Genomic DNA, 13367 nt, shown 5'->3' on the forward strand with positions numbered 1-13367 from the left:
AGACACCTCCTCCTGCCAAGCTCAGGAGGAAGGGGCTGGGCTTCTAATTTATCCCCCCCACCACCAGTTGTTCCTTAAAATAATCTCTCATTACTTGGATGGTGGCTCCAAGATGTTTATTTAAAGCAATATGGAGGGGGGGTGGGGTGGAGAACCAAGACAAAATAGCCCGAAATCCATGACTGAGCTCTCTCACAGTTAACTATGCTTTCTACTGCTTTATGGGAGCAAAAGGGCGGGGAGGGTGGGGTGGGGAGGGTGGTGGAGACGGAAGGGCTCTCAGGATGCTTTCCTAGAAATACAATCAAAGGCAAGCCTTCCTAAAAGGTTGGGCCATCCTAAGGGGTCATGTGGCCTTCCTGTGCCTCAGTTTCCTCATCCTCAAAGGGAGGAGACCAATACTACTCCATCGGGAGGCTGTCAGGGATGAGTGACATCGTACGGCTAGGAACCCTTTAAGCTGTTAGAAAGAAGTGAACCATATTCAACTAAGGTATTATTTTTATTACATAATCCTATTATATAATATAGTCGAGTCGGTTATCCATACCCATGGTGCTTCTGTGGGTCATCCATGCACTGAGATATTCCTGCATCCCTTAAGAGTCTGGATGACACAAACCAATTGAAAGGCTGCTGGGAACATAGGGGGAAGAGCACCGCCTGGAGGTGGGGAGAAATGTCAGGGCCTCTACATTTCCTCTAAGTGGCAGGGAGACTCTGGGCAAGTGATTTCATCCCTCTGTGTCTCAGTTTACCTCCCCCTCCTCCTCCCCCCTCCACCTCACAGATTTCAAGCTGAAAGGGAGCTTAGAGGCCAGTGAGTCCAAGCCTCTTTACGGATGAGGAACTTGTCCAGGGTCCCATATGTAGGGAGTCAATGAGACAGGATTAGAATTCGGGTCCTCCTAATTCTGAGTCCAGCATTCTAGTCTCTATCTAGTCTCTATCACGGTATTCTGAGATGCAAAGAAATGACTAGATGGGAAAGGCAGAAAGCACTAGGAAAAAAAAAACCTAAGGCTTCTTCCCGACTGGTTACTTCCCATGTCGAAGTCTTCCCTTCCAGACAAGCCCCTAAGCTCTTGGAGGAAGCTGGTGTCGTCCCTTTGGATGCCCCACCGTGGCCTTAGAAATACTGTTTACTTAGCAGGGGCTCTTAACCTCGGTTCTGTGAAGCTGTGGGGTTTTTAGGGATACATGGTACAAAGAAGGCAAAGGCCCTGCTACAGCCTGGAAACAGTTCTGCTGGCCAGGCCCGGCCTGGTGCGATTCATCATCACAGGACTCGGTTATAGCCATGAGTTAACCTCCCTGCTTTCCCAGCTTCCCTATTTCTGTCAAGGGCGCCATCATCCTTCCTTCCTTTTCCTGCTGGTTCCCAAGTATGGAGTCATCCTCAGTTCTTTGCCTCCCACCTTCACATCCAACCAGCTGTCAGATCCTGCCAATTCTCCGTCCATACCTCTCCCATGTGCCCCCTTCTGTCCACTCATCCAACTACCACCTCCATTGCCCAGGCCCTTACTGGCCCTCCCCTGAACTACCACTGCCTCCAGATTGGTCTCAAGTTCCCCCTCTCTTTTTTTTTTTAAAGTGAGGCAATTGGGGTTAAGTGACTTGCCCAGGGTCACACAGCTAGTAAGTGTTATGTGTCTGAGGCCAGATTTGAACCCAGGTACTCCTGACTCCAGGGCCGGTGCTCTATCCACTGTGCCACCTAGCTGCCCCAAGTTCCCCTTCTCTTTAGCTCATCTTCCACACAACTGACAAAATCAGTCTTCCTAAATTAGCCATGTCACTCCCCTGCTCCAGAAGCTGCAAGGACTCCCTATTGCCTCTTAGGTAAAATACAGACCTTCCTGGCTTCTGAAGCCCTTCACAGTCTGACTCTAGCCTCCCTTTCTGGGCTCATCACACATTATTTCCCTTCACACACTCTGCCTTCTAGCTAAAGTGATCTACTGGCTGTTCCTCACCAACAGCATCATCCATCTCTGTGTCTTTACCCCAGGAAGTCCTCCCCATACCTGAAATTCATTGCCTCCTCGCCTCTGCCTCTTTGTGACCCCATTTGGGGTTTTCTTGGCAAAGATACTAAAGTGGTTTGTCATTTCCTTCTCCAGCTCATTTGACACATGAGGAAACTGAGACAGAGAAGGTGAAGTGACTTGCCCAGGGTCACCCAGCTAGGAAGCATCTGAGGCCAAATGTGAACTCAAGAAGATGAATCTTCCTGACTTTGGGCCTGGCGCTCTAACTACCGCACCACTGAGCTGCCTCTTAGGATCCCTCAATTTCTTCAAAGCTTGGTTCAGATGCCACCTGCTATTTGAGCCTTTTCTGATCTCTGTCCCTCCCCCTGCCCCCCACCTGGCAACAGTGGTTGCTCACTCTCAACCACGGCCCAACTGACCCCGGCCTTATTTTCTATACACGTTATTATATTTATCTGTCTGTGCATCCATTTTCCTCCCTGACTCTACCCCATCATGGAAGATCCCTGAAGGACAGGGCAGTCTTCCTTCTGCATATATAGGCCCAGGGCCTAGCACCAAGTCTGGCACAGTATAGGTGCTTCACAATAGCTGTTTACTGAGCAGTTCACCCTCAACTGTGGCTCTGGGTTCTCTCTGACCTTCCAGTGATGGGCTCGCCTAGCCATCTCCCCCATTTGGGCCCAGGAGGCCAGCAGGGCCTCTCACCCACACTTAGGAAACCCCACTGTCCCCCACCCTTGTTCCCAGGAAGGAACAGTCTGCAGCCACATACTGGGGCTCTCCCCCACTATCAGACCCAGTTCTCCTGATCAGGGGCTCAGCTATAACCTCGAGGAGCCAACTAATGATCCATAAACAAAAGACTGCCCTATAGCTGCAAAGGACATGGGGGTAAGGAGAATAAGGAGTGCTACAAGTATTATCCAGAAACCCATATAACATTGTAGCAAGGACTGGAGTCCATGATTTCTTAGTATTCAGAGATGAAAGAGAATTTGGTGAGGTGCTTGCCCAATCCCCTTTTTTTATTCAGATGGAAAAACTGAGACCCAAGGGGAGGTGACTTGGCTATACTTGGCTATAGCAAAATCAGAATTGGAACTCAGAGCCTGTGATCCCAAGAGGAGGGCCATACTTCATCCTATGCTCTGTCGCTGCCCTTAATACAGTAAGTAGGGTCTGGGAAGATGGGAGGGAAAACAATGAACTACTGGACAAACAGGGTGTTTGTAACACTAGGGTTTGAGCTTTTCTTAAGGGGAATGCAACTTGGTGATGACATTGCCCCCCCCCTTTAGAACACCTGACCCACAGCCATTTATCCAGAGGGCCTTGGGCTCTTCCTCCCCGCCCCCCCCCATCTTGTAAGAGGTGGAGGACCATGGGGTTCAGAATATCAAACATACAGAAAGACACCGGGCATGTGTGGATTGGTTTAACTGAACTGCTTTTCCCCCTCATTCTTTTAAAATATTTATGAGAAGAAATGGCTCCCTGGGGAAGGAAGAGGGGAGGGCTGAGCTCAGAAATGAATGTGATAGGAAAACAAAAGGCATAATAAAAACATTGAAACACAATGGAGTGGTGAGAATGACGTCAAATTCACAGATTCCTACCCCAAGGTGGCCAGTAAGCTCTAGGAGGGAAAATGTTGTTCCCAGGCTTTTCACCCTGGCCAGGTTGGACACGGGATTGCTGCTTACCACCTGTGTGACCTTGGGCAAGTCATTTCCTTTCCTCTTGGCCTGAGTTTCTTCCTCTGTAGGATGAAGGCTGGAATTTGATGATTTCCAATGACCCTACCAGCTCTAAATCCCACAAAACCTTTGGATACATAAGTGGCGGTCAGAAGCCCTGGGTGGGGATCCCTGCTCATCTATTTCTTTGCTTTCAGGCTTTACACAAATCATGTCCCCTCTCTGGGCCTCAGTTTCCCCTCTCTGTAAAATGTGGGAGTCAGAGAAGATGATTTCCAAGGTGTCTTTCTTCCACCTTAGAAGTCTATGAAACACACAGACAAGACAGAAAAACCAACTCCAAGATCCATGGAAATATTGGAATTTGTGGCATGGAGTCTTTCACTTAAATAAGTGTGCCACCAGCCAGAGCCTGGACTTGGTATCTCTTCTTGGCATTGCCACTCAGTAGCTTATGTGACTCGGGCAAATCTCTTTCACTCTTTGATCTCTATTTTCCCCATTTACAGATCCTAGAAGGAGAGCTGAAAGGGACCTCAGAGACCATGTAGCTCAACCCTTTCCTTTTACAGAGAGAGAAACCGAGGCCCACGGAGGTGAAGGGACTTCCCTAAGGTCATCTCTAGAATCCTAGAACTGCAGCTGGAAGAGTCCTCAGAGGTCATCTAGTCCTCAGGTGACTTAAGCACAGCAACCCTGTGTGAAATCGTCAGCTCTGCCAACCATAATTCGGTAGAGACACTTGAAAAAGCCCTGCTTTGGTGGGTGCGGGCATTTCTTCCACTAACTCTTCCTAGACACGGCAGCCGGCGTTTGAGTTATTATTATGATTATGATTATTATTCCTATTCTTCCAAATGTGCTTGTAGTCTGCAAAGCAGGAATGGAAGGTCCTAGGTCACTGGTATGTGATGCTGGGCACCTCCCAGCCTGGAAAACTTGAGGTTTAAAAATGGACATTTTTCCAGAGTCGGCTGCCAACCCAAAGAGATGCAGAGTTGGAGATCCGGACCCTTTCCCTGCATCCCACTGAGATGGTCTGGCTCCCCGGGTTCGGGCAGCAGAGCAGTTACCGACGAGAGATGGGCCGTGCCCCGAAAAGCCCCGAGCCACCCCCGAATGCGGGCAAGGTCAGGGCAAAGGTAGAGGGGCACGGCCAAGCCAGCCACCCGGCCGCCCGGCCGCCCGGCGGCGCCCCCCACCCCCCGCCCCTGAAGCGCAGCCGGACCGCCCCAAACGCGGAGCCCCGGGGACACCGGTGTCCACCCTGGGTGCTGCGCGAGTGCGCTCGCGCGCCCTCCCCCCCCCCCCGCACTCTCGGGGGGCCCGCATGCGGACCCGCACCCCGCTCCACGTGCGGACAGACAGGCAGAACCACAAAGACTGCCGAGCGGGGAGCGCTCCGGAGCCGGGGCCGGGGTCGGGGCCGCGCGCTCCGCGGGGCGCTGGGCGCGGGGCACTGCCCTGGCTCGCGCCCTCAGCCTCGGCCCCGCGCACCGCCCCGGGGGGCACGCGAGCCCCGCAGCCGCCTGGGCGCGGGCACCGAGCGGGATGCTCAGGGGGCGCGGCCGGGGGTCCCGAGGCGGCCACGCGTCCACCGGCAACGCCCCGGCAGCCGGCGGGGACTGCAGCTCCTGGGGGGCCCGGGCAGGGGCGAGCTGGGGGCCCGGCGGGCCATCGGGCCATCACTCACCACCTGGCGCGCCACATCGGCCGTCGCCATCGCCCCCTCCCCGCGGAGGAGCTCGCGCTCCGGGGCTGCCACCGTGCCGGCCGCCGTGGCTGCTCGGGCCGTGGCTGCTCGGGCCGCCGCCGCCGCCGCCGCCGGGACTGTGCCTCCGCTGCGCTGCCTCGGCCGCCGCTCCAGCTACTGCACAGGAAGCCGGGCGCTCCTCCGACAAAGAGAAAGTGTTACACTTTGGGCGCGACCAAGTCAGGCGGGGGGGGGGGGCAGCGCCAAGGGGACGCCCCCTCCCTCCTCCGCCCCTGCCCCTTCCCTCTTCTCCCCTCCTCCTCTCCCCGCCAAACTCAGCCTGCCTCAGAGCTTCCACCCCCTCCGAGGGGCCGGCGGGCCGACCGCGGCCTCTGGGCCCGGCCCTTCCCCGCCTCAGGCTCCTCCTCCCTCGCTTCGCCCGCCACCCGGGCCCGCGACCTCGCTCGGAGGGCAGCGGGGGCTCAGGCTCCCCTCCGGGGCCTGGCCGTGCCAACCCCCCCCCCCACTGGGCTCCGTGGTACGGCCCGAGCTTGGCCCAATGGTCACACCCCCCTCCCCCCCTCCCCTGCCTGAATCCCTAGTCCCGGGGTTGCGGGATAGGGGGCCCCCACCCCCAGCCCCGTGCCCTGCTCGGTCCCAGTTGCCCGCTGCAGTCCGCATCCCAACCCCGTGGGCGCGCGCGCGCTCACACACAAACACACACATACCCCCCTCCACACACACACACACACACACACACACACACACACACACACACACACACTTATCAGCTTCCCCATTAACACACACGAATGAGCGCACACAGACGTATTCACACTCACATACATGCTTACACACAGACACACGCTTGACCAACTCACACTCTCGAGAGCGCACACACACTCGCTCGAACACACGCACACACAAGCCCCTCCACCTCCCAGGCCAGGACTCCAGCCATGCCCGAGGGCCAGCAGGGATCTAGCCCTGGGGCTGCGGCACCTGCCATCACCAAAACCAAGTGCCCAGGGGCTAGAGAGTAAGGGGGTACACTTCAGCCACTCGGGGGAGTCCCTGGAAAATCCCTTCCCCTCTAACCTAGGACAATACAGAAATGACGAGTTCTTTATTATACATGTAAGGGAATCCCAATTCAAAGAGCCGACCTCTCAGAACCATGGGGCCTCCCAGCTGCTCCAGGCTTGGGGCTCAGTGTGTGCCCCCTTTTCTGTGGGGCTGCCAAGAGAGAAAGACTCGGTAAGTGGGGAGTGGGGAGGAGGGATGAGAAAGAGAAATGAGTAACCTCAAGCTCTCTCCTGTCTCTACAATCTGATTTCCTCTTACTGGTACCCTTACTTGGCAGGCTGAACCATGCGAGGGGAGCCAATGAAGCTTGGACCAGGAGCCCCAAAGCAAAGGCTTACCCCCTCACATACCCCCAGTCTTCTCCTCCCTACCTCCCACCCATCACACCCCCCCCCCTTTTCATGCTCTTTTCTCCCACCAATTTGTTCTTTATTCCTCCCGGTTATGATCAGTGCCTTGTAAGCCTTGGGTCTCTACCCAAGGGATGGGAGCTAGAAACTCAACTCATTCACTCTCCCTAAACTAGAATAGTGTTAGACAAGCCTGGGATAGTAAGAGGAAAGGGGATGAGAGACCAGGAACAGGGGGCCAAGTTAAGAGAGAGGTCAAGGAGAAGGGAACACTGAGGAGACAGGGAGAAAGAAAGTAAACAAGAGGAGAAGGGAGAACCAGAGACAGGAGACAATGGGATATATTGGAAAGAACACTCATTTTCAGAGTCGGAGGACTTAAGTTCAAATCCCAGCCTGCTCTGTTATTTAATACTACCTGTATGACCTTGGGTAAGTCATTTGTCTTTGGGTTTCACTTTCCACATTTGTAAACTGAGGGGGTTGGACTAGCTAACCTCTGAGAGTTTTTCTAAATCTACAATCCTAAAGGTGACAGAGAAGATCACAGATTTAGAGCCAAAGGGACTTTATAGTCCTACTCCTTAGCTGTACAAATGAAGATACTGAGGCCCAGAAGAGTCAAATGACTTGCTCAACATGACACAGCTATTGTGTCCAAGCCCCAATATCTTACTCACTACCTCATGCTGTCTCCCATGGGAATGAATACAGGACTAAATGCCTTCCAAATGTATGCTACTTGGAAGAGAGAGAATTTGGGGGGGAGGGGTCAAAAATAGGGAGTCAACAAATATTTACCAAGCCCCTATTGTATACCTAGCACTATGCTGGGTGCTGTGGAAATTGGAGGGTGGGGTGATATAGGAAAACATGAGACCCATGCCTAGCTGGGTGTTGGACAGATAATGGCTATTAGAGAATGCTATATAATGCAGGTGACACTGCAGTAGATAGAATGCCAGGCCTAGAGTCAGGAAGACCTGAGTGCAAATTTGACCTCAGACACTTACTGGCTGGGTAACCCTGGACAAGTCACTCCACCCTGTGTGCCTCAGTTTCCTCATCTGTCAAATGAGCTAGAGAAGGAAATGGCAAACCACTCCAGTATCTTTGCCAAGAAAACCCCAAATGAGGCTTTGGACATGACTGAACAACAAAAAATTTGTGGTGATAAGGGATAGGAAGTGGATGTGGGATTCCAGTGGCATAGGGAGCTATGGGAACTCCTGCAATGCAAGTTGGCACTTTTAGAGAGTTGTCTGGGTTCCAAGAAGGTTAAGCAGTTATTCAGGGTCATGTAGCCAGTATGTTTTGGTTCATGAGGCCAGCTCTACCCATTACACCACACTGCTTCAATTGAGCTAAGAGTGAAAAATAGCCCTAGTCATCAAGCAAATAATTGACAAGCATTTATTTATTTTACTATTGTTATTTTTTGGAGGCAATTGGGGTTAAGTGATTTGCCCAGGGTCACACAGCTAGTAAGTTTCTGAGGCCAGATTTGAATTCAGGTTCACCTAACTTCAGGGTTGGCACTTCATTCACTGGGCCATCTAGCTGCTCCCACAATCATTTATTAAATGCCTACTATGAGCCAGGCACTGTCATAGAGTATTGGAGCTTCGAGGTCCCTTGGAAATAATCTGGTGCAAATAAATTTATACCTGGGGGGATTTACAAACAGGAAATGGCTTGCTAAAGTCACTCTGCCAAGTAATATAAGAGTCAAGACTAGTGGGTGGGAATGTCCACTTGGAGATCCAGCTCTGAAGCTAGAGTGAAAGTACAGTATTGGCTACATCCCCCACACCCACCCCACCACCCACATACCTCATACCTCCTGCTTCCTTAATCCCTGTTATGCAGAACTATTGCCCTTCCCTTTACTACCTTCCTCCTCCTTATCCAATTTAACCCAGCCCTGCTTGCCCTTTCCCCATTGACCAACCAATCAATCAACAAGCATTCATTAAGCTCCTACTGCATACCAGGTGCTGTTCTAGGTTCTGCTTATACAAAGATTAAAAATGAGACAGTCTCTGACCTCAAGGCTCTTTCCTGGGAATAGAGTGGAGGGGGCAGAGACATTATTAAGTGTATATGAAATATAGACAAAAAGAAATCCAAGGTCAAATGAAAGGGAGTTATAGGGGACTACTGGGTGAGCAGATGAGGAAAGGCTTTATGTAGGAGGTATCACTTGAGCAATTTTGAAGGAAACAAGGGATTTTAGGAGGTGAGTACCTTCTAGGCACAAGAGACACCAATGGAAAAACCGACTCTGAAAGTTCCACGTTGAATTGATTACAGATGTTTTATACACACACACACACACACACACACATATATAATGTATAATGTATAAGCCAGTTGTACATAATAAGACATTCTTGGTTGCATGTAGAATTATTTCTGATCTATAACATATATGGAAAAGATCATTTTATTCTGGTGTTTGCTAATTTTTAAAAGAAAAAAGAGAAGCTAGAAGTCCAGTTTCACTAAGAATGGAGTGCAGCAAGGGCAGTTAATGTACAATAAGGTTCAAAAGGTAGGTTAGGGCCAAGTTGCAAAGAGCTTTAAAAGCCAGAAGAACTTAAATTGGATCCTAGAAGAAACAGGAAGCCATTTAAAGTTTATTGAATAGGGCACTAACATGGTCAAAGCAATACTTTTTTTAAACAGATGCTTTTGTTATGAATTTTATAGACACAAATATTTCCATATAGAAGAACAGAAAAAGATTACATGTGGAATTGTGTATCTCTATTACATATAGCTTGGTTTTTTGAAAAGTATATATTAAATCTAATATGGCAGTACCTGCCCTGGTCAGCTTGTCAGACATTCTAGAAGAAAAATCACTCAACCCTTCCTTGTTCTGGCTTCATTTCCCATCATTAAGAGTCATATAGATTTACAACTAGAAGATACCCCCCAAATCATCTAGTCTAGCCCCTTAATTAAGAAAATACCTCAAAATTCATCTAGTCTAACCCCTTAATTAAGAAGGTACCCCCCAAATCATCTAATCTAATTCCATACAGTTAAAAAAAACCCAGTCCCAGGGAAGTGAGGTGATTTCCCAAGGTCTCTGGGGTAACAAGTGTCAGAGGTCGGATATAAACTCATGTCCTTTTACTTTTTTTTTTTTTAGTGAGGCAATTGGGGTTAAGTGACTTGTCCAGAGTAACACAGCTAGTAAGTGTCAAGTGTCTGAGGTCGGATTTGAACTCAGGTCCTCCTGAATCCAGGGCTGGTGCTCTATCCACTGGGCTACCTAGCTGCCCCTGTCCTTTGACTTTAGAACCAGTGTTCTTTCCACAATACCATGACACTTGAGTCATTCCTCTACCCATGAATTCTTCACTGCCATTCTGCCCTACTAATCCTTAGATAGAGCAGCTAGGTGGCACTGCAGTGGATAGAGTGCCAGGCCCCAAGTCAGGAAGACTCCTTTTCCAGAGTTCAAACCTGACCTCGGACACTTACTGGCTGTGTGACCCTAGGCAAGTCACTTCAGCCTATTGACCTCAGTTTCCTCATATATAAAATTAACTGGAGAAGAAAATGACCAACCAGTCCAGTATCTTTACCAAGAAAACCCTTAATGGGGTCAGGAAGAGTCAGATATGACTGAAGATGACCAAACAACAAAAATCTTTGGATAACCCCCACTATCCACCTTTTCTTCCCCAATGCTTGATGAGGGCCCCACTACAAATTTACACCATCTACTGAGCCCTTACAGCTATGTGGCAATTGTGTCTTATTGACACCCTGTCATGTCCTCCACAGCAGCTGTTCCAAACTGTCTTCACTTTCCTCTAGCTCCTCAATTCATAGTCACTGTGCTCACTGTCAGCAAGTGACCTCAAAACCTACTTTACAGAGCTCAAGGTCACCTGACATGAGCTTCTCTCAACTCCATGTCCTCTCTTGCCCTCGTCTCTTTCCCCTGCAGCCTAAGAGGGACCAGATGCCTCCCTTGTAAAGGCCAACCCCTCTCTGCCAATGCCCTTGATCCCACCTCCTGCCATCTCCTCAGGGGGCTCACTCCATTAAGCATCTCCTGCCTTTTATCTTCAGTGTCTCTCTGGCCCTCTGGTTTGGGTCCTTCTGCTTACCAACCCCTGCTTATGGTTAGGTTGTCCTTCTCCTTGCCATAAATCTCTGACTCTGCTACCTCCGCAAGTTATTTCTTTTTCTTTTTTTAAATTAAAAAAAATTGTTTTCAGGGGCAGCTAGATGGCGCAGTGGATAGAGAACTGGCCCTGGAGTCAGGAGTACCTGAGTTCAAATCCAGCCTCAGACACTTAACACTTACTAGCTGTGTGACCTTGGGCAAGTCACTTAACCCCAATTGCCTCACCAAAAAAAAAACCTAAAAAAAATTGTTTTCAGATTTCTAGAAAGAGTAGTAACTACCATTGCCCCACCACCAGCTCATTCCTCAACTCCTGCTAATCTGGTTTTGCATCACTGTCCTTCCACCACATTGCTTTCCCCAAGGTCAGCAATGCCTTTCTTATCATCCAGTTCAATGTATTTGTTCTAGGTCCTTAAGGCAACTTGATAACACATCTACATTTGCCACTGTTGACCTCTCTTTCCTTATCATAGGACCAGAAATCTGCCCTGGGAAAGGACCTTAGAGGCTGTGGAGTCCAACCCCTTGGTTATGCAGAGGAGGAAACTGAGGCACATAGAAATGAACTTACTTGCCCAGAATCACACAACTAGTAAGTATCTGAGGTTGGATGTGAACCCAGGTCATCCTGACCCTGAATCTGGTGCTTCTTTTCTCAGTGCTTGTTTTAACATTAGTCTGCCAGGCATTGTGCTAAGCACTAAGGATACAAAGAAAGGTGGGAAAAGTTCCTTACCTCAAAGGAGATTCTGTTCTAATCTGGGAGACAGGAAGTAAATAGATATAGACAAGATGTGTACAGAATCAATGGGAGGTAATCTCAGAGAAGAAGGCATCAGTAGCAGGGAAGATGGGGAAAGGCCTCCTACTGAAGGTGGACTTTGAGCAGAGTCTTGAATGGAGCCATAAGAGGAATAAGTGAGAGGGGGGAGCATTCCAAGCATGGGAGATAGATGAAGTGTGTGTGAGAGAGGAACATCAAGGAGGACCGTGTAGACAGATCATGGAGTGCATGGAGGGCAGTAATATGTAGCAAGACTGGGAAAGTAGGAGGGAATTAGGTTCTGAAGAACTCTAAGTGCCAATCAGAGATGTTTATATGTGATACTGAAAGTAGTAGGGAGCCACTGGAACTCTAAGGAGGGGAAGGTGACATGGTCAGAATTTTGTTGTTCAGTTGTTTCAGTCATGTTTGACTTTTCATGACCCCCTTTTGAGGTTTTCTTGACAGAGATACTGAGGTGGTTTGCCATGTCCTTCTCTAGCTCAATTTCCAGATGTGGAACTGAGGCAAACAAGGTCAAGTGACTTGCCCAGGGTCACACAGCTATTAAGTGTCTCAGGCTGGATTAGAACTCAGGAAGTCTATCCACTGTGCCACCTCGCACCCATGGTCAGAATAACAATTTTTTAAAAATTACCTTGGCAGCTGAGTGGACTAGGGAGAGACTTGAAGCAGGGAGACTAATTAGAAGTTTATTTCAAAAGTTCAGTCAAGTGATGATGAGGGCCTGAACTAGGATTGTGGTTGTATGAGTGGAGAAAAGGGAATCCTTAGGAAAGATGTGAAGGTAGAACTGATGAGATTTGACAATAGATTGGATATAGGGAGGGAGGGAGGGAGGGAGGGAGGAGAGGGCAATACCAAGGTCGAGTAATTCTGGTCTCCCCTCCTTCTCTTCCCAAGTGTCCTACTGATCATCAGTTTCCTTTGCTGGCTCTTCATCCACATCATACCCTCTAACTGTGGTACCTTTAATAGTAATGGGGACATTCTGGAAAGCAATTTAAAACTATGCTTAAAAAGCTATTAAAATGTGCATACCTTTTGACCCAAAAATACTGCTACCAGGTCTCTTTCCCAAAGAGATAAAAGAAAGATAAAAAGGACCCACATGTACAAAAATATTAATAACAGTTCTTTTTTGTGGTGACAAAAATTAGAAACTGAGGGGGGTGCCACCCATTAGTTGGAGAGTGGCTGAACACGTTATGGTATATGAATGTAATGGAACACAAACATGCTGTAAGAAATGATGAAGGGGATGGTTTTGAAAAGACCTGGAACATTTGCATGAACTGATGCAGTATGGAGTGAGCAGAACCAGGAAAATAATGTATACAGTAACACCAATGTTGTAAAGATAATCCACTATGAAAGATTTAGGAACTCTGATCAATTCAGTGACCAGCCACAATTCCAGAGGACTCATGATGAAATATACTGCCCAACTCCAGTTAGAGAACCGATGGGCTCAGAGGGCAGGTTGAAGCATATTTTTTCTTTTCCTTACTTTTTTTTTGTTTGAAAATGGCTAATGCAGAAATTTGTTTTTCATAAGTATATAAATTTGTAAGGGGTTTTGTTTTTCTTGCCTTAGTGGGTAG

The 13367-nt window shown here is 49.2% G+C and overlaps 1 protein-coding gene across 4 annotated transcripts in view; it reads right to left on the reverse strand.

Moving 5' to 3' along the window:
- The window catches only part of SEPTIN6 (septin 6), a 64553-nt gene extending 58893 nt beyond the window's left edge, over nucleotides 1–5660 (reverse strand). For 2 of the 4 annotated variants that reach the window (XM_043974025.1, XM_043974022.1), the window contains exon 1: nucleotides 5391–5660. In XM_043974025.1, the coding sequence (XP_043829960.1) occupies nucleotides 5391–5420 (30 nt within the window). In that variant the 5' untranslated portion in view covers nucleotides 5421–5660. The remainder of the gene's footprint in view (nucleotides 1–5390) is intronic. The other 2 variants (XM_043974023.1, XM_043974024.1) reach the window with 2 other exon arrangements.
- Between the last annotated feature and the right edge of the window lie 7707 nt (nucleotides 5661–13367).

Source organism: Dromiciops gliroides, chromosome X (genome assembly GCF_019393635.1).
Source record: "Dromiciops gliroides isolate mDroGli1 chromosome X, mDroGli1.pri, whole genome shotgun sequence".
NCBI lineage: Eukaryota > Metazoa > Chordata > Mammalia > Microbiotheria > Microbiotheriidae > Dromiciops > Dromiciops gliroides.